Source organism: Rhinolophus ferrumequinum, chromosome 8 (assembly GCF_004115265.2).
Source record: "Rhinolophus ferrumequinum isolate MPI-CBG mRhiFer1 chromosome 8, mRhiFer1_v1.p, whole genome shotgun sequence".
NCBI lineage: Eukaryota > Metazoa > Chordata > Mammalia > Chiroptera > Rhinolophidae > Rhinolophus > Rhinolophus ferrumequinum.
The window spans coordinates 26,995,796-27,021,930 of NC_046291.1; the positions used below are offsets into that span (position 1 = coordinate 26,995,796).

At 38.1% G+C, this 26,135-nt stretch overlaps 1 protein-coding gene across 1 annotated transcript in view; it reads right to left on the reverse strand.

Moving 5' to 3' along the window:
* Positions 1-26,135, reverse strand: part of PARD3B (par-3 family cell polarity regulator beta) — a 939,210-nt gene that overhangs the window by 375,225 nt on the left and 537,850 nt on the right. The window contains exon 11 of the mRNA XM_033112382.1: positions 10,306-10,491. Within this exon, the coding sequence (XP_032968273.1) occupies positions 10,306-10,491 (186 nt within the window). The remainder of the gene's footprint in view (positions 1-10,305; positions 10,492-26,135) is intronic.

Consider the following 26,135-nt stretch of genomic DNA (forward strand, 5'->3'; position numbering starts at 1 on the left):
TGGAAGGGTCCTTAGAGGTCATCTTGTCCAACCTCTTGTGTGTATAGATAAATAATGTGATCCCCAAAGAGGATGGGAAACCATTTATTGAACTCTTCTTAAGAGAAGCCACTTCCACATCCATTAGGACTTGCTCAGTTAAGGTCAGAGCTGGATCAGAATAACCCAAGTCCTGACTTCTCAGCATTCCCGATTCACAGACCATTCTGTCTTCTATATAGAAGGCAATGACTAGTCTCTAAAGGAGTAATGCTTCAAGAAAAAGGCCTTGCAAAAACAGAGAGGACAGTATGTTACCAGGTATTTCCTGGAAAAGAACCCTGTACAAAAGCCAGTCAGATGGCAAAAGATGTAAGATTAGAGATTGTGCTAAGGGATGGCAAGAGCCAGGAAACAAACTAGAAGATGGAGGAAAAAACCGTCTACCTATCTAGCTACATATATACTGGGGGGTGCTAAAAAAATGTATACATATGACTTGTATTCATCTTTCATTATTGGTATATATTGAGTATTATAATTTTTTTTTTAAAGTTTATTGGGGTGACAATGGTTAGTCAAGTTACATAGGTTTCAAGAGTACAATTTTTTCCTCTCTTAAAATGTGTACACAGTGTTTGGGCACCCTCTGTATATGCATATCCAGGTCTAGTCTTGATCTAAAATGAAGTTGATTCAATGCAGAGCTCATTACTCAAAATCATCAAACAGCCCTCAAAATTGTGTATGTCTATTCCGCTTTGGAATAATTTTAACAAGAAAAGCAGTTGTTTTACAGTTTTAGTTTTCCTATTAATATTATGTTCGAGTAAATACTTAGGCATGAGAATGCTAACTCTCATCAACTGATTTTATATACGTGATTTTGACTATCCAGGGCGATTACTCAGTCATCTTAGGATATTTATTTCATTATAATATGGGCCATGCTTACCTTTGCTAAAGAAAAAAAATCCCTTTCTGCCATAGACTGAATGTGTGTATCTCCTCTCACCCCCAAATTCATGATGTTGAAATCCTCATGTCCAACAGGAGGTGATTAGGAGGTGGGGCCTTTGGGAGGTGATTAGGTCATGAGGATGGATCCCTCGTGATTGAGATCAGTGCACTTACGAAAGCGGCCTGAGAGAGAGGCCCCTGACTCCCTCTGCCAGGTGAGGTATAGCAAGAAGATGCCTGTCTTCTCAGTCTATCAACCCAAAGGGGGCTCTTACCAGGTAGTAAATCTGCTGATGCCTTGAGTTTACACCTCAGCCTCCAGAACTGTGAGAAGTAAATTTCCGTTGTTTCTAAGCCATCCAGTCTAGGGTATTTTGTTATAGCAGCCTGAACACTTTAAGCCACTTTCCTTCCTATTTTACTGCCGTCAGACCCCTAATCAAAAAGACAACAACTACATGCCTCACCTCTGGCAACCCCATAACCAACTCTACCCATCCTGAAGCTAGGAGGGAGTAAAGGAAGTTCTCAGAGAGGAAGAAAAACAGAGGAAAGGGAGCAAAGTAAAGGTAAGAAGTAACTTCCTCAGGGCACTTTAGGATAAATAAAGACTTGTGTGAGATTTAGGTCTTCTCCATGTCCTGGGATGGTTTCAAATCTCATCAGCCCGGAACGGGTTCTAATGCAGGAGGAAGAGTGGACCAGGAGACAAGATGCTTGAGTATTACATCTCCCTTTTACTGAACACCTAATATAGGCCAGTCATTGTGAAAATGTTCTCTAAGTCGTTTCTCACAACTCTGTGATATACATACTACCCTCCGCTATTGAAGAGAAGTAAAACAGGAGGCTTGGAGAAAATTAGTGACTTGTCAAAGGGTACTGACAGGACCAGGTCTTCGTGTCTCTGAGCCAGGTGTGTACCTGTTATGCCATGCTGCTTCTAAATCAGAGTTATAGAGATGACTAAAGGTACTACAATTATTAAGGAGCTTCTACTTCGTTTAGTCATTGTGCTAAACACTTTACACGCACTGGACAATTTAGTCCTTCCAAAAAATCCTGTACATTTGGGACGATCGTTCCCTTTTATAAAAGACAGAACCAAGGATTGGGCCAGTTCAGTGCATTACTAAAGGTCTCACTTCTAAAAGCAGTTTTGAACTAGGTCTGGGTCACTCTGAAGTCCATGTTTTCACCCACTTTGCTAGTGATTCTTGTCCTGGATGGGCTCCTTAGACTCCTTTGAGACTCTAATAAAAGATACAGATTCTCACTTCTTAAACGTAAATATTTACACAATCTTTTCCCCAGAGCTGCACATTTGGACCTGATACGTCTTTGTAGTGGGTGGCAGTCAGGAGGATGTTTCATGTGCCCACTGGAAGCACTTCTGTGGTTTCGAGGGGGTCCAGTGACCTTGTAGTTCAGCCCCCACTGTATTCAGTGGTGCCTGAGTGCTACCTCTGCCATGATTACTGGTGAAACTGCAGGTCTTACTCCAGCTCTTTGGGCCAATTTCTTGCGAGGCCCCTTTACCTCTAAAGTTCTCATAAACACAGAGGGGAGAATAAGAAAGCCATGGTGAAGAACTGCGCTCTGCAAAACATGAGACAAGCATGAGAGAGCGGGCTGGCTTTCCCAGGGGCAGCTGGCTGGGGCCCAAAGCCAGTCCGCATTAGGCCATGGTGTTGAGAGGATTAATCTTGACCAGATGTCAGCTCCTGCCTCCGCATGTTTCTAAAGGGGCCCTTGGTAAAGGCTTCTGGGTTATTATCAACACCCAGAGCCCAAACCCCAAGCCTGACTTCAGGCTGCAGAACGGGATTTCTCTAGAGTGGGGCCGGACTCCAGATATGATGGCACTTGATTGAGGGAGCAGACTGTTCTGAACAAAGCCTCCTCAAGGCCCTAAAATCACCCCAGGACAACATCTGCCTACTGTATTTTTGAGAAAAAAAAAAGAAAGAAAAATAAATTCCAACCTAGAGAAGAACCTTGCATTCCAGATTGAAATCATTTAACTTCATTAAAAAACAGCCACAATGAAAGGAACAGAACAAATCAAGATTTTAAAGTATAGATTTTAAAACAAAGAAGGGGGGTAAAGAAACTTAGTAAGACTGGAAACATGTACATTTTTGTCTTGAAGAGGATCTACCTGTGTTAGTCAATGTTTTACATCATTTGTGCTAACACAATTCCAACCAGTACGAATGGGGTATTGTTCCCCAATCAGAGCTCCATTTTCTAGGCACAATGAAGTGCATGCTGATGTATACACCATGGTGCTTTGCTCCTTCTCTTCCTTCTGTCCAAAATATCCTTTATATTCCTACTCACCCGTTGAATATCTATTTATCCTTCATATTAAGGCTCAGAAACTGCCTTTCATTCATAGTTTTCTCTACAGGCAGAATTAATTGCTCCAACATCTCAACACCCATGATACTTGTGTATGTGTCTACCGTAACCCTTATCATCCGACTACCTCCCTAGATTATGGAATCAGTCATATCATGTTTTTTATCTCTATTCCATTATATATTACGTAACTCACCGCAGCTGTTCAAAAACGTTTGCTCAATTGAGCAACTTGAAAAACACTTCATTTAGGTACCCTGGGCCTGGTGTGAGGTTCACCTACAATCATCAAACTGTTTAATTTACAAACTGTCACTATCAGAGATGGTGGATCTGGGCAGGCTGGATGCACCAGCGCATGTTCAGAGAACCTGTAGAATTCTACAAGCGAAGCTTAATGGCTTTCTGTGAACTGGCCCAATGTCCTGTTTTTCAGCTATTGTAAAATTTTAAATTTATTTATCAAATTCAGTTATTGTCTTAAGAGCCTCATTCCATGTGTATGTAGCAAACCAGTGAAGTTCCAGCATCATTATCATTTTCTCAGCACCTGTGGCATATGAGACATTTTTTAAGGGATCACTGAAGAGCAATTTTTATAGCACTGGAATATACATAAAACCGTTCTGATACAATGTTTTCAAAATGTATTATAATTTCCATTTTACACACCTCCTGGAAAAATAATGGGCATAAATAAATACATGGTAACTTATAGCCTTTATTACAGTCACTACTAACTCTTCTAATTTCCTCAGCAAGTAAGTTTCTGAAGCACTGATTTAGTGTCATCACAAATATTCATTGGCCTATTATGCAGTAACAGCATTCTGTACTTGTTTTACACTTTTTCTGTCTTCTGTCATTTCAGTTTCCTCTTCATCCCTTCCTATCTCCTTCCTGGTTTTCTGTTTTTTGTTTACTTTGGCCTAAAAAACTGGATAATAAAAAGCTTACTAAGGCATATGTGTTACATATGAATAAAGAAGATTCTGCAAGAATGCCTAACTGGATTAGCATTTCAGAGGCCTCCTCAAACTATTGAAAATTATCGTATTTACTTTTAAAAAATACACCTTGCTCTTGTTTATACTACGCTTGCTAAAAGTCTGGTCAGTAGAAAAAAATGGGCCCAAAGCAGCGTGTCTACAACAAAACTCTGAGCACATTATAGACTCCTATAAATACCTATAATGAAGGTGAATATAGCTTTTCACGTGAAGGTGAAACGAAGGTGAATATAGTTTTCAAAGTATCATCATCATGGAATATCAACCTTTGCAGATTATAATATCCTTCTTGATTAGGTCTACCAACTCTTATATTTTTTCCAAACCTACTTGGACAATCATGGAATCCAAAATATACATCAAAATTGATGTAGAGTCCCAAAATTTCATTCAGCATGGTATAAATTTATTTCTTATTTGCATTTCCGTGCATGAAATAACAATGTAAAAGTGATAAATATTGGCAAGAAAAGTAAAGATTGATGCTGGTGTTGTGGGATTTGAAAAATAATGTGATATCTTTATAAAATATTTACCATTGCAGAAAATTCATATAGTCAGGATTCTCATTTATGGATTAATATACACTAACATTTTTGGCTTTTTTACAAAAGGAAATTGGTTAAAAACAATTTGTATAACATAATTGATAAATATTTTTCTCATGTTTAAGTTAGTAATTTCATTGTTTTAAGGTAAAATTCTTAAAGGGTAAATAGTGATTGTTGCATTTTTTCAGGCAAAATTCCTGCTTTTAGTTGTCCATAAAATGTATTTTTTGTGTGATTTGGATGAAATGTTAGAGTTTGCCTTCTAACAGTTGAGGATTTGCAATTGAGCTATTTACACAGTCAGACTCTATGGTCCTTTTGTCAAAGGTAAAAACCTGCAAGACATGACTACTGGTAATGACCTCTATGGTTCTCCACCAATAGAAAACATTATCAATTTTAAGGAAAATGAATAGTTGAAGAAATAATTTAACATTAGTTTTCCTTAAAAAGCTATCCCTTTTATCTTCCTTTGAATTCATTAATTATACATCTGTCACATGATTTATAGATACCAGCAGAGATGGAGGTGGCAATTACTCATGCTGGGAACTCCTACTGAACTCCTGGTAAGAGCTCGGATTCTATGTGTTAAATGTTCCTTATTACAAAGAGACATAGAGATTCAGAATCAAGCACCATGTTCCCAGAAATTCTAGAACTGTGTATATAGTCTCTCCAAATATTTATATTTTAGTCATTTTAAACATAGGGGGATTCCTTGTGTCAGATAAAACTTTTTCTTTTACCAATTACTGAATAGTGTAGATTATGAAATTCTGCATCTTTCAGGAGGAAGTATTCCAAATTTCCTAAGAACACAGGAATCAAATCACTTAAATTACGTCTATTTCATATTCTGAATGCATGCCATTAGCTATGTCAGGTATTTTTTTTCCATTTAATTTCATCATCAAGTAGTATTTATTAAGCACAAACCTGATTAATTAATTTTCTAGAGAATAACAGGTATTCTTAAATTCTATTTAAGAGCCCTTAAATAATCCACCTGATACGTGACATTTTTTTCCCTTAGCAAAAATTGTCTTTAAATTTTACTTTTTACCTTATTATTTCAAGATTTCCATAGGACACATTCCAGTCCCAATGTCAGTATATTCAAATAATAATAATAAAAAAGACATCTTGTAGAATTAGTAAAACAGACTCCAGGAGATTTCTAGCCTTACAACAGCATGTTAATAGTCTATCTCAATTTTTAAAACTATCACTAGTCTGGTTATATAGTTTTTTTCTAAAAGTGATGCATGTTTAAGTCTAAAAAAATAACCATTTAAGTTAGTCTAATCAATAGATGTAAAAATGCATTTTCTCCCCCCAAAAATTCAGTTAATACAGTACATCAAAAGCAAAGCAAAGAAAGCCACTGATCTTAGAATTCAAAATGTTTAGCAAATATGGATGAAGATACCTAAGGTCTTCAAACTGATCATTAAGACTTTGTGTGTGCTTCGCCAGAGAAAAGGAAAAGCTAATTTTCAAGTGGATTTTGGAAAAGGAGAATTTTTTTTTCTGGAGGTATTTTTTTTCTATCAGCAATAAAGACAATGTTTCTTTTCACTTAATAGTAACAATGCCACATTCGCTTTAAATTCCAAACACAGAAGTGAAATTTTTGAAAAGCTTCCTCATGAACATTCTAATTTCATTCTAGTCATAGTCTTTAGGTCATGAGAAGTTAACATACATACTTCTATCTAGCATATTTTGGTTCTGGAAGCAATTACACTGTACTTCAGGGGGAAATGCCCAGGAAGAAAGACAGAAACTAGAGACATCCAGTAACGCATGTTATTGTTTAAGCATATTAGTATTAATACTCTAAGTTGTCTTTGGCTGTTATGGGCAATGGTTACTTTGTACATTGCAAAGCAAGCTCAGGGGGCTGCTTCAGAGAGAACCACAGAGAACTCTATATGTAAAGTGGGCTGAAATGGCAAATGTTGTATCTTGACACTAGCAGGGAAGAGTTTCTGGGCTTTACTTCTTAACAGGCAGACTGGAATTTAAATATTTAAGCATTTGGATAATTCTGAATAGAGTGAGAATATTGTTTTGTTTGTTGAGTGAGTAATTCACTTCTAAAATGGAATTCCAGGGTAGCTGGATGCTCTTATTTTCAAAAAAGAGATTTACATCTCTATTAGAAATGACTCAAATACGAGATGAAATGATAGACGGTAGTAGCCTGAAAGGGAAGCGGGGGAGGGGAACAGGCCCTCAAATGCAGTCACAGTCATTCGGGGGATTTTACATCTGGCAAGAAGTAGCCTATCTTTGTTTACACCAACGGAAGCCCCCAGGAGAATATAGCACACAGAGTCCACAGGAAGAATGTGGTCATACTTTTCAAAGTAGTTTAGATTTCAAAAATCCACCTTCCCTAAAGGGAAAAACACCTCGAGAACCAATTAGTCGTATGAAGAGCCAGGAGAAAAAGATTGTGCTCTGGCAGAAAGATGATTCTGTTGATTTCAGGTAAAAACCAGGGCCAGATGCTAAAGCGAATGTTTCCCATGCTGATCTCCCTTTTGCCCCAGGGACATGCAGTCTGTTACATTTGTATTTTCTGAACAGGGACAGGAACAAAGTCTCAAAACAATTTTTGTAAAACATAAGCCTGAATCACAGAACAGGTGGCAATTTTCTGAGGAGTGACAGTGGATGATTGGAACAAGAGAAGGAGAACAGAATAATTCGTTCTTTCTTTTATTCCTAGTTAATCACATTTCTTGTGAGCAGCACTTTGGCCTCTATATACTGTAAAAAGTAAACAAGACAAATGGATACTAAACATTCCCAATAAGGTTCAATTCATGACTGATGCCTCTTACTGTGTAAGATCAGCTATAAATATGCTGTCCAGTGGTTTTTAATGGTGTGATTGTCTGACTCAGCAGACCAGTGTCAGGAAAGGAATTTACATAAATGGAAAGAGAAATCTTTCTGCAAGAAACAATACGGTTAGAAACTGCTTACGTAAGGAGATGCTTAGTTTCACACACATGGATATACATATTAAGCCAGCTCTCCAACGTCTGCTTGAGCTTAAGTTATTGCCCATAAAAGAGCTAAGATGTTTGCTTTTAATTTCCAAAAACTCATTTCAGTTTCAATTTTACTTGGAATAAATTCTGCAAACAGAACTGTCATTAGGAATAAGAATAATATCAAGCTGGTGGCCACAATCACCCCGCCTCATCCTCAAACACAGCACATGCTTAGGTGGCTTGTTGAAGAATGACAAGCATGATACAAGATAATTCCAGGGCAAGAGTGCTTGATCTCCGGGAATATAAATGGATCAGACGATGGAGCCTTCATCGCAGGGCAGCAAAGCACCTGGTTGAAGTCAGACTGCTTGGATTCAAATCGTCGTTTAAGCCATTTCTGGCTATGTGACCATAGGCACATAGGTACCCTGTGGAGAGGCACTGGCCGCCAGAACCTGCAATTGCCCTATGATGAAGTGGCACGATAATCCAGCATGAATGTGAAGAGTAAAATTAGAGCAGCCAGCTCAGATACTTTGCACGCTGCCCGGCATGCATTTGCACTAAGAACAATGAATGTTATTTGTTGCTGTTGTTATAATTACCGTTATTTTCTTCCTGCTCCTGCTTATGCATTTCTGAGACAGATTGGAGAGTCTGACAGATTGGTGATGGGTTTCAATTCTTCACCGTGCTCGGCACCCACACCTTTGCAACAGCTTCACTGTGGGTAGATTATGTTTCCCTACACCTTGTATTGACATTGGATGGAACCATATGGCTCGTTTCGGCCAGTGGTGTGTGTGTGTGTGTGTGTGTGTGTGTGTGTGTGTGTGTGTGATCACAATGAGTCAGTTTGACACCCAGAGTTTACAAGGCTTCACCTTTGCTGCTGGCCCTCTGACACTTCCTAAAAAGAACATGCTGCAGCGAGCACATTGCTCCCAGGCACAGGTGAGATACGGGCAGGCACTCAGACTTGTGGACCTCCAGTCTGAGGGAGGAACACCAGCCTGAAGCTGAACCCTTCTAGCCCTAGAGTCATGAGGGAAATAAAGGCTTCCTGATGTATGTTACTACAATTCTGGCATTATTTACTATGCAACAAATGCTAACTGATCCAAGGAGTGCCTTAAAGAACTGTCTATGCACCCTGCATTTCTTATCTCCCAAGGAAAAAGACATTAGTTCGGTGTCTAGGTCTGAAACGAAAGTGAAATGGTAAGTGCAAGAAGAAAAACACCTAAACAAAGCCAGATGCGAGCACCAGGCGCGCTCCTGTAACCCTAACGAGGCCTTCTTGGCTTTTGTAGGGGACATGGGCACACATTCTTAGTATCAACATTCTTGAAAATGGCTAACATTTACTGGAAGTGTACCATAGCACGGGGCTCGGCACTTTATGCATGCCGTCTCTTTTTATCCTCGTAAGAGCACCAGGAGGTAGGTGCTACTAATTTTACTCTGTTCACAAATGAGGAAACTGAGGCACACTGAGGACACATAACCTGCCTACATTCACAGAGGGTAAGAGTAGTGAGGGCAGGATTCAAACTCAGAAGGGTTCTTGTACGGCACGTGGGAGTAATGGTGAGGACAACTGCTACGGGCACAGACTGTTTCCCGCCTATCATCACTTGGCTGCTTTAAGCACACAGGATGTATTAGTGTATTGAATCCGTAGAATCCTATCAATTAGGCTGTTCATTATCTCCACTCTACAGCTGAGGTAATGGGAGCAGAGCAGGTCAAGTTCCTTGCCCACATTGGCACCCAGCTAGCAAGTGGCCGAGTTGGATTTGAACCCAGGCAGTCTAGGAAACCAGTATATTACCCTATGTTAACAGCTAGGATCACACTCCCAACCCAGTATAAAAGGTAGAATCATGTTCTTTCTTTCTTTTTCTTTCTTTTTTTTTTTAATTTATCAGCTTCTCCAAGTTACAAGGCAAACATGCATTCCGAGCACCACAGCTATCTTCAAGTGTATAAAATGTGATAAATGACCTTTAGTTTATACTACACTCATTCTCAGGCTCCACTAGGCTGTCCATCCTGCAAGCACAATTTTCTTATTTGCTGCCTTTACATTGACTTATTTTAAGGTTTCTTTTTTTTTTTTTCTGATTGTGTATTTTTAGGCTCAACTCTGTCATGTTACAAATTCAAAGTAATAGAGTAACACAAAGAATGCAAGAAAGAATATTAATCATGATGGGTTTTCAGAACTGTCTCTTGGAAATGAAATTAAGCAGTTAAAGTGTGAAAACAGACAACTGTTGCACAGATGTGTCCACACATGCATTTCCAGCATCGGGCAGGAACGCTTCAGGGGCCTGAAGCCTCGACGCACTCTTCGCCATCCAGTCCTCAAGCTTCCTAACGTAACGACCTTCAGACCGACGTGCAGACATCACTCCCACTTACCTTAAATGCAGCACCTCCATGGATGATGGACTTGATAAAAATTCCCAAGTCTGTTCCAGTTTCTCGAGATTTGTTCCCCTTCAAGCTCACCCCAAGACCAGCAGAACCAGAATCATTCAGGGGGATTTCGAAGGTGAGTTGCTCACTTGTTTCCAGGGAGAGCGCATAGCAGTCAGGTTCTCCTTTCTGTTGGGAAGTGCACATGACAAAAAGGAAAGGGAAAAAAGCCGATTAATAGTTACCCACTCAGCTGGCCAAACACAGATGCATTTGGCAAGACAGGCTGACTGCAGCTCTGAAAGGTGTGACCTTGTTCCCGGCAGGCTAAGGCTGGTCTCTCTCTGTGAGGGGCTAACACCATCTCCATGACTGACGGAAGAGTTTTGGGGAATGATATTTGGTGATGGTCAACAGAGAGGATCCTTTGGCGAGGCAGTCACGCCATTTGAAACATCACATAAGAAATTCAGCAGAATATTCTCAATCATTAAAGAGGCTAGACGTTAGACTTAGGGAATCATCGCTACCTGAAAAGACTTTAGAGGTAGTATGGTGGTAACACCATTTTATAGATGAAGAAATAGAGCTTACGGTAGAAACACACTAAAATTTTGAGGAAATATTTGGCTTCTATAATTTAAAACGTTTAAAATTGGCTTCTATAATTTAAAATTCATCGTTAACCATGAAAGCAACGCTATTGATAAAGATTGCCAATAGGATACAGAGCATTGAAAACAATACAATGTTATGTTGAAGTTAGAGAAATGTGCTTTATAATAGATATCACTGAATTAAATTTCACTTCGTCGAAACTCAGGCCTTAAGCATGCTTCTTGGGGTAATATAACCGGCAGTCAGTTTTTGAACCTAAACAAAAAAAATGATAATACACAACAAAGACTCATGTCCTCTTTGACAAATGACACCTGGCTACAAGAAGAGCTGAACTTAAAAAACACAAAGTATGGCAGCCAAAGATACATTTCGGGTTCAAGTACCCAAGGAGAAGCCTGTGGTGAATCACATCTGGTCCCTAGTGTTTAGTGTGGTCCACGTGATAAACTTTGTATGGGCCACTTCTGCATCTGTCTCAAGTTTGCAGAAATGTGAAACTCTGCCACAGTTTTAACTGAAAAATTTGAAAATGAGATAGCTCTGGAAACCATCAATCCATTCTAGGTTGGTAGTTCCTTGCTCTCTATAATTATGTCTAGAGGTTCTCATCTTAAGGTCACTTTGAGGAACTCTTATGTAAAATTATGTATTTTAAGAATTACTGTTAGTGTCTGAATGTCAGTCACAAAATAACAACTATAAAATCAAGAGTAGCAGAGAACCCATAATTAAAACATGATTAGGAGGTCTGATCTTAGCCAGATCCAATGATGTGTCATTTTCTACTTTTACCAAAATAGAGAAAAGCCATGTCTAACTTTAAAGAAATAGTTCTTTCATTTAATTTATTTGTAAATGGAATTAGCTGTAAAGATTCTGACAATAGGTAGTTTCAAAGAAACGAAACTTTATTGCTTGATTTAATAAACGCATTCCAGGTTAGCTCTTTTACCTAACTCATTATATAATTACCTAAGAAAAAGTCCCTTTATTTGATTCAAACTAGCTGTCTTTTTCCCATTGGAATGCCAGAGTTAAATACTAAAGATAAATTATTAGCATTCATCTTTGTTTTCCAAAATGCCCTCTTTACAATCCATACCATTTCATAATCATTTATGTTTCCAGGCCTCTCTAGGATTTGGTTAATTTCAGCCTAATAAAACTCTACTGAATTAAAGAATAAATTAAAGAACAGTTGTTCTTACTAGAAGTTTGACCAGTTTAGAGAAAGACTAGAAAGCTTCCTTGGCTTTTTATCTATTAGAGACAAAATGACACAAGGACAGGTTTTGCTTGAATAATACTTTTAAACCACTTGATTCTGTAATCAAATCAGTTTTCTCTTGGCAACTCCATTTAATTCTTAATAAGACCGAAAACCACTGTTTGTACTAATACCTTTCATTTATTATATAAGTGGCAAAAACAAAATAGAAATCAGATGACGTTATGGCTATCTGTTCATTTTAAACTTCAAATTTATTTTTTAAGTTCCTGATATCTGAGAGCTAAATACCACCAAAAATAAACTAGTGGCTACCATGATTGTTTCTGTTCTAAGTGCTTTACACATATCGATATACTTACTCTTCAACTAATTGGTATACAACTACCCTTTGAGGATTATTACCATGCCTATTTACAGATGAGGAAACTGAGGTGCACAGCAGTTTGTAGGTACCGTGTGTGCGTGTGTATGAGTACCGCTCCTAAGACTTGTCGGTGCTGGCCTTTAGTGGGGCCCAGGCAGTGTGGTTCCTGTGCCAGACTCTTAGCGGCGATACTAAGTCTCTACTGTGAACCGCATGACTTGGTCTGGTCACAAGAAATTCCAAGACAGATTCCTATAATGACTGTAAGACTCCATGCGATTTCACATTCTCCACCCAATTACAGTTATGTTTTATATCTTTTTTCAGCTCTACCAGGCTGAAGCCATAATTAGTGGTCTCCAATAATAGCAAACTTCCCAGTGGCAAAGGAAGCCATTACAGTAGTTAACATAGCCATTTCCTCTGTTAGAAATAAATGTCCCTTTACCCTAATGTATAAGAAAATCAATATGCTGAATGCCTTCTTCCAATAATCTTGGCTTAACTAGTAACTCTGAAAATTAAACTCACATCTTGCCAGACAACATTTTGCAGCAGGATGGAAAGAGGTATTAAGTCCTTGCAAGTGTCCCAAATACAGAGCCTTAGTGACAGGATGAGCCCAAAGGCAGTGGCACATCCAGACCCTGGACCCTCCCTGGCTTCCTGTCTTTTTGACAAGAGAGTTCCCCACAGTATCAAAAGTATCCCTTGCTTTTTCCATGCAAGACATCCAGTTCGGCGGAAGGGAGGGGGAATCCAAAGAGGCAAGCCTGGAACAGTAAGGAAAATCTTGTGAATTTCATTTATTTATTTTGTGTCTTTTCATTATCTCTTATACTTTGCCACTACAGGCCATGTCTCTAGATTTGAAGTCCTTGAGCGTCCTAGAGCTGGGCCCAGGATGGATGCTCAGATGCCCCAACTTCACGCGCTTCGGCCTAACACCCTAGCATATGCCTCAGCATACAAGATCCTCAATTCAGGTTTTCTCAACCTCTGTATGACTGATATTTGGGGCCTGATAATTCTTTGCTGTGAGGGACTGTCCTATGCACTATAGGATGTTTAGCAGAATCTCTGGCTACTACCAACTAGATGCCAATAGTACCTCCTTCTTCAGTTGTGACAACCAAAAAGGCCTTCAGGCATTTTCAAATGTTTCCTGGGGTCCAAATCGCCTCCAGTTGAGAACAACAGCCCTGAATCAACAATTGCCAAATGCAGTCAAGATTAAGGCAACGAGGGTCCAGAGAAGCATTTGGGACTGAAACACTACCTGTTGATATGTTCTCGAGTCCCAGGAAGGGGTAGCAGTAAAAGTCCCTGCACCTCACTAAGCCTCAGGCTCACAGGTTCACGACTGACCACTTAGTAGGTCAGAATGAACTACCAGGGAATTCGGCACTTCATTATATCTCTGGTTATATGGCAGTTCATTTTCCAGAGGCAGAAATGTGATCTCTGTGGCATGAACAGAGTAGGAAAAGAGATAAATATTTAATTTACTGGTACATAGGCAAAATGCTACCTTTTACTTATATCAGAATCCAGAAGAATAATGCAGCCTACAAAGGGGTGTTTGATAGGTTAGTAATGCTTACATGTACGCTGGCTTTATACTCTCATTTATTAAGAATCACAGAATTGTATAAATAGTACTGATGCAAAGACTTTTAATCATGTGAGAATGTGATATGAAATTAAGCACAAAAGCCTCTCTGTGCAGTATACTTCAGTTATGTAACATATGCACTCTATACACACACTCAGACACCTACCCATCTACCTCTTACTTACCTGCCACCCACCCCACGTCATCTATTTCTATAGGAAAAATAACTTGGTTACCTACTGGCACTGGAATACAAACCCTTGCTTTCTTTTTTATAATTTTTCTGTGTTTTCCAAACATTTCTCAATTATTATAAAAAATAGTATAAAAGAAACTTAGGAAGGTTTAAGAACCATTTGCTATATAATTGTACTGCTAACTAGAGAGATGAGAAATACATCTGTATAATGGCACACACACATTTTTACACATACATTCTAATACTATGTATAATATGCATATATATGTGTGTGTATATATATATATATATATATACCCTATAGTAGTATATACACTATATATGTCTTCTTTAAAACTTCATGTAATAAATATGTATATATATTCTATAAACATATACATGTGTGTGTGTGTGTATGTAGTACACTTATAGCTCCTTGTAGAATCACCAGCAACTTCCATGTTGCTGTTACATGTTACAATGGTCAATTCTCACCTTTCATTTTTCCTGTTTTGCAGTAGCGTTAGACGTAATTGCTCAAAACCCTACTTCTTGAAATACGAGAAATGATAAAAAATATGGTGAATGTTTAAATAAAAAAATAAAATTATAGTAAAAATCATATTGCTATTAATCCCTCTCAAAACACTCCCCCTTGCTTCAAACACACTTATTCCATCATTCTTGCCACTTTCTGAAGCAATTCTGGAAGTCCTCTTTCGTGAGTGTCTTTAGGTTTGATGTTGTGGCTGCTTCAATGTCCTGAATCCTGTTGACTTTGGGGAACAGCCAGAAGTTGCATGATGCCAGATATAGTGAATAAGGTGGAGGAGGATACATCATAATTTGTTTATTTGACAGAAATTGCCTTACACCACAGTGATGTGTGACACGGAGTGTTGTCATGATGGAAAATGATTTACAGCACACTTTAAAACACACCTTCTCTCAATTGTAGCTCACACCTGACTGACTGCACCAAACAAGTTGAAACTTGTCACAAACTGTTGCTAAGGTTTCATGCTCAGCTTCCCGTATTGAAGATCCCTGCCTTTCCATTGGATGGCACGCGGCAGCAGCATTCACCATATTTTGTGATCACAACTGAAAGGCTCCGTGTCACACATTGCTTCTGGAATGGCAACTTCTGTCAAATAAAAACATTATGGTGTGTCCTCATCCACCTTATTCACCGGCTCTGGCACCGTGTGACTTCTGGCTCTTCCCCAAAGTCAAGATGACTATGAAAAGTAAACATTTTGAATCAATTCAGGACAGCGAGGCAGCCACAACAGCACAACTAAAGACACTCACAACAGAGGACTTCCAGAACTGCTTCAGAAAGTGGCAAGGACGGTGGGAAACGTATGTTTGAAGCGAGGGGGAGTATTGTGAGGGGATTAACGGCATGTCTATTACTGTAATAATTTGTTTTTAATTTAAACATTCACTGTATCACATACTTCACTGTACCTCATCCTGTCTTCTCTTGGTTCCAGGACATCATTCTTTCATAGTTCACCTTCTACTTCACTGTCTACTTCTTTCCAATCCCCTTGGTAGATTCTTTCTCATTTTACCAATCCTTAAATACTAGAGTGTTAGGAATCAATCACCTGAGCTTAGATTTTTTTCTCCCATCCTCACTTTCGAAGTTACCTAATCTAATTTCACGGTTCTAAATATCATTTACACACTCATGAGCCATAAATTTGTATCTGCACTCCTCTTCCCTAAACTATAGATGCATATAACCAATTTTCTACTGATCAACTCCATTGGGGTTTTCACCTTGAAACTATCCAAATAGACCATCCCTTAAACTTGTTCCTCCTGAACATTTAATGGCAATTGTATTCTGCCAGACATTCAAGCAAGAGACCTCAATGTCATCGTTGACGCCCTTTGTACGAGTATCTCACACTAGGCATCAACAACCCCTTTCAGCTGTACCGTAAGAACACACACAGAATCCGCCCTCTCCACCCATCTCCGCCGCTGCTTCCCACCTGATCCTCTCTGTGATCGTGCTTCCTCTCTGCCTGCCTGCTTCCATTTTTCTCTTTCTCAGACTATTGCTCAACACAACAGCCAGCGTGGTCCTATTAAAACAAATACTCAGAACCTTCTAATGACTTCCCACCTCATTCAGAGGAAAACCCAAAGTCCTCAACAATGTCCTTCAAACTCTACACAGGCTGAGCGCCCTGATTCACCTCTCTGACATCTCATACTACGTACTCTGTGCCTGCCACGTTGGTCTTCTTACTTTTCTTCAGTACCACCAGCCTGCTTCTGCCCCAAGTCTTTTGCATCACCTATTTCCTCTGCTTTGTATGCTCCTCCCCTAGATTTCTACAGACCTCCTTCCCTCACTTCCTTCAATTCTCTGTTGAGATGCCAATTTATCAGTGAAGTCTTACCAGACCATTCTGTTTAAAATCGCTTTAGAAGCCTCCCAACACCACCTTACACATGCCCATTAGTCTTTGTTTTCTCCATAGCATTTATCACACAGTGTATATCTGCTTGCTTAGTTTTCAATGTCTCTTAAATGCAGGAACTTTCATGTTTTTCCCCGCACCAGTGTATCAAGAGTGCTTAAAACAGTGCCAGACTCAAAAATAGGCACTGGATAAATATTTGTTGAATGAATGAACGAATATATATAAGTAAGTGTCCAACAGTATGTGCTTGTGTGTATATATGTGTATCTGTGAATCTGTGTGTGTGTGTACAAACAAATAAATTGCTGTACCACATTTGACTCCTACCATTCCAGATTTCATTAATTTAAATGTTTATACAAATTAGATTTTACACTGAAATAATTATAAAATGCATAAAGTATCACAGTTATAAGGAAACTTAAAAGTAACATACTTCACTTTCTCTTTCATACCATATTTCCTGTTCCGAGGAGAGATAATATCCCAGCTCAGCTTCAAGATCAAACCCTCAATGAAAGAAAGCACCAAGATGTGTCATAGCTACCAGGCTGTGATATACATTAGGCTGTTCATGGTTTTAAACTGCATCATGTACCTGAAATCGTAAGTTACATTGCAAACAGGAACATTCACAGTACATTTCATCAAGTTTGGGAAGCACTGTGAACAAGTACCTGAGCTACATTATGTATCTACCTATCTGTCTTTCTGTCCCTCCATCCATGCATATACATATACGAGTATATGTGCACACAAACATATAAACAAAAGTTTCACAAGACAATACTTACGCAGAGTGCAATGCATTCTAGTATTTTCCATGTTGTTTTATTTTTTAAAAAATTTGGTCACAACCCACTACATTGAAATAATAGATCATAATTTTCTTTTTTTTTCTTTTTTTAAGATCATAATTTTCAATTTGGAAAACACTGCAATGATGTATATATAGGTATTATATTTATTAAAAAAAAAAGTGAAATGGAATGCCAAACCAAATGGTGAGTAAAATATTAAACTGCCTTTTTTTCCCTAATTTTTATAAGCCATTTTAATGCTTTATCCTATCCATCCCTAGCCTTAACTAACCTTTTATTCTCTTTTATGCAAACTTTCTTCAAGTTTGTGTAGCGGTTTGTTCTGTTACCATCCTAATTACCTATATTTTCCCTTTTCCCTCCTATTCAGTTATTTCTTTTCCTATTTTTCCATTCTCTTCTTTTGTTCCCTGTAAGACTATTTCTTTATCTAAGCATAATGAATAACCTGTCATAGTTGGAATTCAGAAATGAGACAGGTTCATTCTGGCTTGAGTAACAAGAGTCACTCTTTGCAAACCATAGTCATTCAACAAATTTCTACCAAGTATCTCCTATGCACTATTAACAAGCACTGCAATGTGCAATGGCCCATCTACACAGAATGTAATTGGTAAAAAGTTTACTGAACAACATGGGAAGGCCTTTCCACTTCGTTCACAGTATTATCCGCAGGTAAGAAACAGAATTTAAGAATAAGGGAGAGGAAACAGAGGAATCTACATAGTACTGTGTTTCCCCGAAAATAAGACCTAACTGGAAAATAAGGCCTAGCATGATTTTTCAGGGGGACATCCCCTGAACATAAGCCCTAATGTGTCTTTTGGAGCAAAAATTAATATAAGACCCAGTCTTATTTTCAGGGAAACAGAGTAGGACCTTGCCAGATATCCTAACCATTTTTATCAAACAAATAGGGAAAGTAACTCCTTGGCATGAGAGGAAGAGGGGTAGGAAGATGGATGACTAGGGAGGCATCCATATTATTAGCTTAAGAGTGTTCCAAATGGGGCCATTTCTGGAATCACAATTGTCCTTGTATTGCAAAGCAGTGCTTGAGTCATGCATGCAAGTGGTAATAACCCAGCTTTTGAAAGCCCGGGGGAATCCACCCGTCTGCAGGGCCAGTGTTCAATTTCCAAGAAGCCCAGGTCAGACCTGAAAGCATCCCTGCTGAACCTTTTATGGCCTTCATTTCATTAAATGCTGTGTTCTTGGCTCAGCACGAGTAAGCTCTGGATGTCTTTGCTTTGCCTCCCCAATGTGTGATTAGTCTGTGTTGTGAGCAGCTTACTTTATGCAAGAGTTATGTTTCACATATAATCATTTTGTCAATTACCAAAACTCAAACAGAAGGGCTTTAAGAAAAAAAAATGAATGTGTGTGTGTGTGTGTATATATATATATATTTATAACTGAATATTTTACATAAAGCAAAAGCTTTACCTGGCAATTCTGCAGAATATTTTATAATAAGCTTAACCATTGTTAACTTTTGCCTAAGTAAATTCTAGGGAATTTAAGGTGATAAAACTTTTGTTAGACTGTGTTTCCCCAAAAATAAGACCTAACCAGAAAATAAGCCCTAGCATGATTTTTCAGGATGACATCCCCTGAACATAAGCCCTAATGTGTCTTTTGGAGCAAAAATTAATATAAGACCCGGTATTATTTTCGAGGAAACACCGTAGCTAAATAAATTTTCACAGCAATGAAAGAATAAGACACCTAATTTTTGAAATTTTTAAATCTTCTGAAAAAGCATGGGTGGCTATTATAAACATGAAAGTTTTTTGGCCAACTAGATTATATAAAATTCAAAATGTGGATATCACCCTAGAGTAGAGAATCACAGGTTTTTTTCAACAACTGGGAGGTATTTCATTTTAGTTATATTTTTCAGAGAGCAAAGAAAAGAAGAAGATGAGATGAGCATGTGTATGCAAAGGAAAATGGTGACCTAAGGATAACCACTGTAACACATGGTAAAAGGCTCCTAATATAAAAATGAAATCAGAAGAACTCTTGGTGATTTACAAGTAGACTGATTATCTTCTAAAGTCGTTCGCCCACTGAACAATATAGACAAATTACCAAAAAGAATCAGAGATCACAGTGCAGATAATTAAAAAAAAAATCTTCTGACTTACACTATAAATTATTGAGAATTAACCCAAAGCTCAATGTTATACATCAATCATACAGAAAAGAAAATGCAAGTTAATGTTGCAATGTGTAGCAGGCAAGTTTCATAGAGCTAAAAGTAAGCAATACTGGTTATTTCCTTTTAATGGATAAAAATGTGTGATGGAGATTTCTTATAGCAAGCTCAATAATCAATATTTTAAATATATGTCCATGTGTGATCTCCTTAAGTGCACATTCATTTATTTTAAAATATTTTTTTAACCAACGACCTGAATGAAGAAAATCCTATAAAATGTCTGTAATTGAGACACTTAACTTTCTTCATCGTTGTTGAAATCCATTCCCCAGAAAGGGAGCAGGAGGAGGAAAGCAAGAGCTGATCTCTGACTGAACTTATCAAAAAACAATTTTCTTTAAGTAAAGGATTAATCTAATACCAGGAAACAAATGTCAAAAAAATGGCCATTCTTTACTGCCTGTTCAATATAAAAGAACCCTAATTTAATACAAAGTCAGAGATTAAAACTAACAAAAGTAAACTAAGTCAGAGTTAAGATTCCTATTTTAACCATTTGTCCCTCCTACTTACAGCATATGTACTTGAAAGATCTGCCAAATTCACCAGTTTAGTGACACTGGCAACTTTTTTCCTTTTCAGAGAAAAGATTAAAGAAATGAACATAACATTTTGTGTCATTAAAAGTAACACAAATGAATACTTTATAATTCAGATAACATGGATTTTCATAAAACTAGAACCTGCTATTGAGAAACAATAGGTCTTTTTGTTCTGCGTTTCCTCTTCCTGCTAAAAGTGGTTTAGAGAAACCTGATTGAAAAGGTCTTAACTATGTTACAGGCAAAAATTCAGTGGTTAAAATACAAGAATACATACTTTTATATGAATATAAGACCCAAGAACAAACGATATGTTTGTAAGAATTTACTGATGTAAAAAGGAAGCACGATAGGCCTGATTCTATGAGGAACAGACCTGTTGAGAGGCTGAGTTCTTAGGTGAAATACTTTGTATGCAGGCTACCTGCACTTAATACCTTTAAAATACAACACACCTATGGAGGACAAAAGCTAAACATAAATGAAAATACGCTGCGCCTCATGGAAGGGAACACACGGGTTTTGTTGTCTGCTCCACCTACAGCCCAGCATACTGCTCAGAAAGGGGGTGGCACTGACAGAATTGGAGGTGCCCTCTGAACCCCACGGCAGTCAGTCTTCAGGCTGCTAATGTTTCCTGACGAAGTCTGGCCTGAGGCCATGCCCATTTGCAGCGGGCTTCAGAAACCAGCTAAAGCCAACCAGAGGGGTTCCCTCTAACACTTGGATCAATCTAAGGTCTAATGCACAGTGTCACAGTCATTGAATATAAGGAAAAAATGAGGGTTCCCGTACTGAAAAATTCTAGAGTAAAGGTTTCTTTAGGACTTCTCAGGGCTTTTAAAAGGTTCATACATATTCCCTAATGTTGATCATGGAACACATTTTTGTAGGAAGCATATTATAGAAAAAGTGTTCCTTACCGTACACTTAAAGCGCTGTTACGTTAGAGAATACAGAGAAAGAAGGTTAGGCTAGAAAGAAATGGTGCAGTGAACACGGAAGGCTTGAGAGAGAAATCTTGTAGGTCACGAGCAAGGTCCTAGAGATATAACTTCATGGTTAAACCTTCCAGTTCCATTTTTTCTGCATCACACTTTTGTGTACACGTGTCACAATTGGCAGGGGCAACAAGAAAGTGTAATGGAAGTCATGCCAGCCTTCAAAAGATGCAGAATAATAAGCACATTCTGAAGCTTTTAGAATGAGAGCGTCCTTCTTCCACAAAGGGAAATAAATGACATTTGGTTTCCGTGTGAGAAACTTTTTTTTTTTTTTAACTTTTGGATTGGTTTATTTCTGTAGGTAGTCTAAAGACAATGAATTGCAGGTTGTTTTCACTGGGATTTTAGGAAGTATACAGTCACAGAATAAAATCTTAAACCATTATATTCAAAGTATAGAAACGTTTAACATAATACCTCCATTCTAAGCATATGCATCATTATTTAGGACACAATAACTATTTTAGTAAAGACGATACAGCTTTCTTCCCAACTCAAGAATTCTAAAGGTAAATTTCAGTTACCTACATTTTCCCTAGAGTACCAGGTAAATGTTCTGTCACTTTAAAGAACAGAGTCACATTTATTAAATGATGCTACAATGTAAAACAGTACTACCACAGCCTCCTGAAAGTAATATTTTTGTGGAGGTAGGGGCAAGAGGGGGGGTTTCTATTTATTGGTTAAGGTTTATAAGAAAATCAAATGATAAAAAATATAACCATTTTAACCCTACCCTTCTCTCTGATGTTCGAGTTGCATTTAATGAGACTCTAGGTAGAAACCAATCTCCTTTAGTATACTATTAATGATAAATAACCCTAAAATTCCAAATAGAGATTTAGAAATCTCCGTGGTAACAACCATTGTAAATTCACAGTACATGTTTACTAGTGTAATGAGAATGTTCTCCATATATATATCTATATATATATATATAGATATATATAAAGTCACCATAATTTGCCTTTTAATAATTAAATCAATTACTCTGGTAAAGTTAATTGTCAGACAAAACTGATTCTAAAATGTCATTTCGGTTCTACAGATTATGAAAATGCATTAAAATTAAAACGTGATGTATCTCCCTAACTTCACTGCTACAAACACATTTAGGGGAGAGGGGAAATCTACCCAGAGTTAATTAAAGGGGAATGTGAATGAATGTATCATTTGGCTGTTGCCACAAAAATGTTGCCTAACAGACCATCCCAAAATTGTCATACGAACAGTACGGCATTTATTTATGGCTCACATATCTGCAGGTGGACTGGGGTTTGGCTGATCTAGACTGGGCTCAGGTAGGCTTGCCTCCAAGCTGTGGATGAGGTGCATGTCTGCCATACATATTTCTCATCTGCCTTAGATCACTGGATATCTGTTCATGTTTCTCACATGATTCCTGTCTTTACAGGAATGCAAAAACAGAAGTAACTTTAAACCCTTTGCACACGAAACATCTGATAACTCTCATTGGCCAAATGAATTCACAAGGCCAAGTCCACAGGCTATGGTTGGGAACGTACTCTCCACACACTCTGAGGCCATGACAAGAGTGCAGATATACAACGCTACTATTGGAAATGAAGAATTGAGACCAATAATTCTATTCACCAGGTGGGTAATTTTTTTTTTTTTTTTGGACACATGGGAAATATTAAGGGTCAATGATATATTGTAGGGTTTGTATTTCTTTTAATCATGTCTTTCTCTTCTTTTGATAACACATTTTCCTTTTGATACATATATCCATCTGCTTTCCTCTGAATGTTTGAGCGACCTCCAATTCATATGTTGAAATCCTGATCCCTGGTGTGATAGTATTATGAGTGAAGCCTGTGAGAAGTGATTAGGTCATAAGGACGGAGTCCTCACGAATGGGATGAGGGACCTTATGAAAAAGACCCCACAGAGCTCCCTAGGCCTTCCACCATACAAGGATGCAAGGAGAAGTCTGACTCAGAAAAGGGCCCTCACCTGACCTTGCTGGCACCCTCGTTGTAGTTGCACTTCCAGCCTCCAGAACAGTGAGACATATGTTTCTGTTGTTTAGAAGCCACCCAGTTACGGCAGCCCAAACAGACTGAGACACCATCTTATAGTCTGAACTTCACAGTCGCTTCTGAATCTGTGAGATTTTTTTCCCAATGCAGGTAATCCAGATCTAGGAAGATCCCCCTCCCACATCCCTGCATTGTTCCTACCAAGGGCTGGAAAGGGACTGCTCAGGAGGCCCCAGAGTGCTAAACAAGTGGCTGGAATTACTGAATTTTGCCTTTCCCTTTACATTCTTCTTCTTCAGTATTCACCTTCCAAATGCTCTTCTACCTTGCCGATATATATATATATATATATATATATATATATATATATATTTATATATATATATATATATATATATATCTAGAGAGAGAGAGAGAGAGAGAGAGAGAGAGAGAAGCAGGACAACGGTAAGGGAGCAATTTCTATGGCCTTAATTCCTGTAAAATCAGTGTGTAATTACAAGAAGTTTAAAAGTTCAGCACACTTCCGATCAATATTTCCCTAGATGTAGGTTGAGCAGGACTTCTTTCTTCCCTGAAGTAATGGATCTTAATTTTCCAACAAAGTCAAGTAAGCTACAAAGACTAAACAAGGACTATCTCAACTCAGTTCATGCGTAAGGTATTCAATTTTTAAAAAATTTAAAAAATTTAATCCAACACCACTCCATTTTTACTTGCGGACACATGAAAAAGGAACGACTCATCTAAGCACAGGGAGTGAATGAATCTTTTTAGTCAAGCATTTTCCTGATGGTACAAACCTACAATTTTATGATACACGGTGAAATCACACGTAAGGAAAAATCTTTACTTCATATGCATGTGTGCATATATCAAGTGTAGAAATTATTTTCACCTTAAAAGAAATTTTACAGTGAAGGTATAAAGACTCTTTACTTAATATTTCCAAACACCCTGACTTTGTGTCTCAGCAAACAAGCCACCTCTGCCTTCCCTGATTTTATCAGTGGGAAAACAATTTGCATTCTTCTGAGTTCCCATTCCAGTTTCTTTTCCCCATTCTTATGATTCTCATCACTTTCTATTTTTATAATTATTTGTTGGTGTGTCTGTCTTTACTATACCACTGTGACCTCATCAAAGGCAAGAATTATGTTTAATTCAACTTTGAATCCAGTTTAGCATCCAGTAGGATGCATATTTACAATAAACATTTGTTATAGGACGACTTCATAAATTATTTTGTTGACACTTCTCTGCTACAATGCCCTTCTTGCAATAATAGCATTAAAAGACCAAAAAAAGAAAAAAGAAAAAAAAGTGAGGCTATGCCTTGCATCTTATCATAAAATCATAGTTTTAACACTTCTGGCATAAACTTTGTTGCATGTTTAATAGATGGAACTGAACTTAATTAATTAAATGTTACAAAGAGCTTCTCTTACATTTTAGATGGGATTCTCTCTACCTGAGAATTACTCTCTCATGTTGACACCAACTGGCAAACTCTTACTTACCCATCAAAACCCATCTTAATTGTCACCTGCTTTCTGTGGCTGCGTCCTCATCCGGGTCTCCTTAGCACTCTATGAATAATTTATCACTAATCACATTATATTATGGTTATTTGTTATTATGTAAATCTTCAAGAACTTCAAGGGCAACAAGGACCATTCCACTTACAGGAGGTCTGACCAACTAAATTTGCAAACTTGTTGCAATGATGTTTCTAACTTTTTTTGATATCAGAAGGATTTATTCATTATGACTTTGTACCAACTGGACAAATAGTTGACCAAATCTACTATTTGGAAGTGCTGAAAAGACTGCGTGAAAAAGTTAGACGACCTGAACTTTTCGCCAACAATTCATGGCTCTTGCATCACGACAATGCATCAACTCACACGACACTGTCTGTGAGGGAGTTTTTAGCCAGTGAACAATTCACTGTATTGGAATACTCTCCCTACTCACCTGATCTGGGCCCCAATGACTTCTTTCTTTACCTGAAGATAAAGGAAATATTGAAAGGAAGACATTTTGATGACATTCAGGGCATCAAGTGTAATACGACGACAGCTCTGATTGCCATTCCAGAAAAAGAGTTCCAAAATTGCTTTGAAGGGTGGACTAAGTGCTGGCATCGGTGCATAGCTTCCCAAAGGGAGTACTTTGAACGTGACCGTAGTGATATTCAGCAACGAGGCAAGTAGCACTTTTTCGAGGATGAGTTCGTGATCTCAGTTGTCTGACCTTATATTTATACCACTAGCACCTACCCTAATGCATGCTGAGAACAAGTGTAAGATAACTACTTTTTAAAGAGCATGGCTGATAAGCATGACATCAGTTCTTCCTTTGTAGCTCAATGTGGGCCATTTTTCATTAATATTAAAAAATTATTTAAAACCTGATCATTAAATTCCAATACTTTGTAATATAGACCACTATCACCACTATCACCATCATCAAATGGACTTTTGGAGTATTAGGTAGTGCACTTTGGATATCTACAGCAACAGAGTGATTCCCCTTTCTCATTTCTGTAACAGTGCTAAGCCTAATCAGGACCTGTTTGCAGTTTGATGCCTATGAAGGGCTGAGCTATGCAAGAAAATAGCTTGCAAATGTTTCTACGAACTCACATTTATTTTGGCTCATCTGATCACCATATCCACTCCTGAGTTTTGATATGGGGTGGGGTAAATCTGTCATTCACTTCTGCTTTATTATGACAGCTGGCACTATTTGACAACTACCCTGCACAAATTAACCCTAAA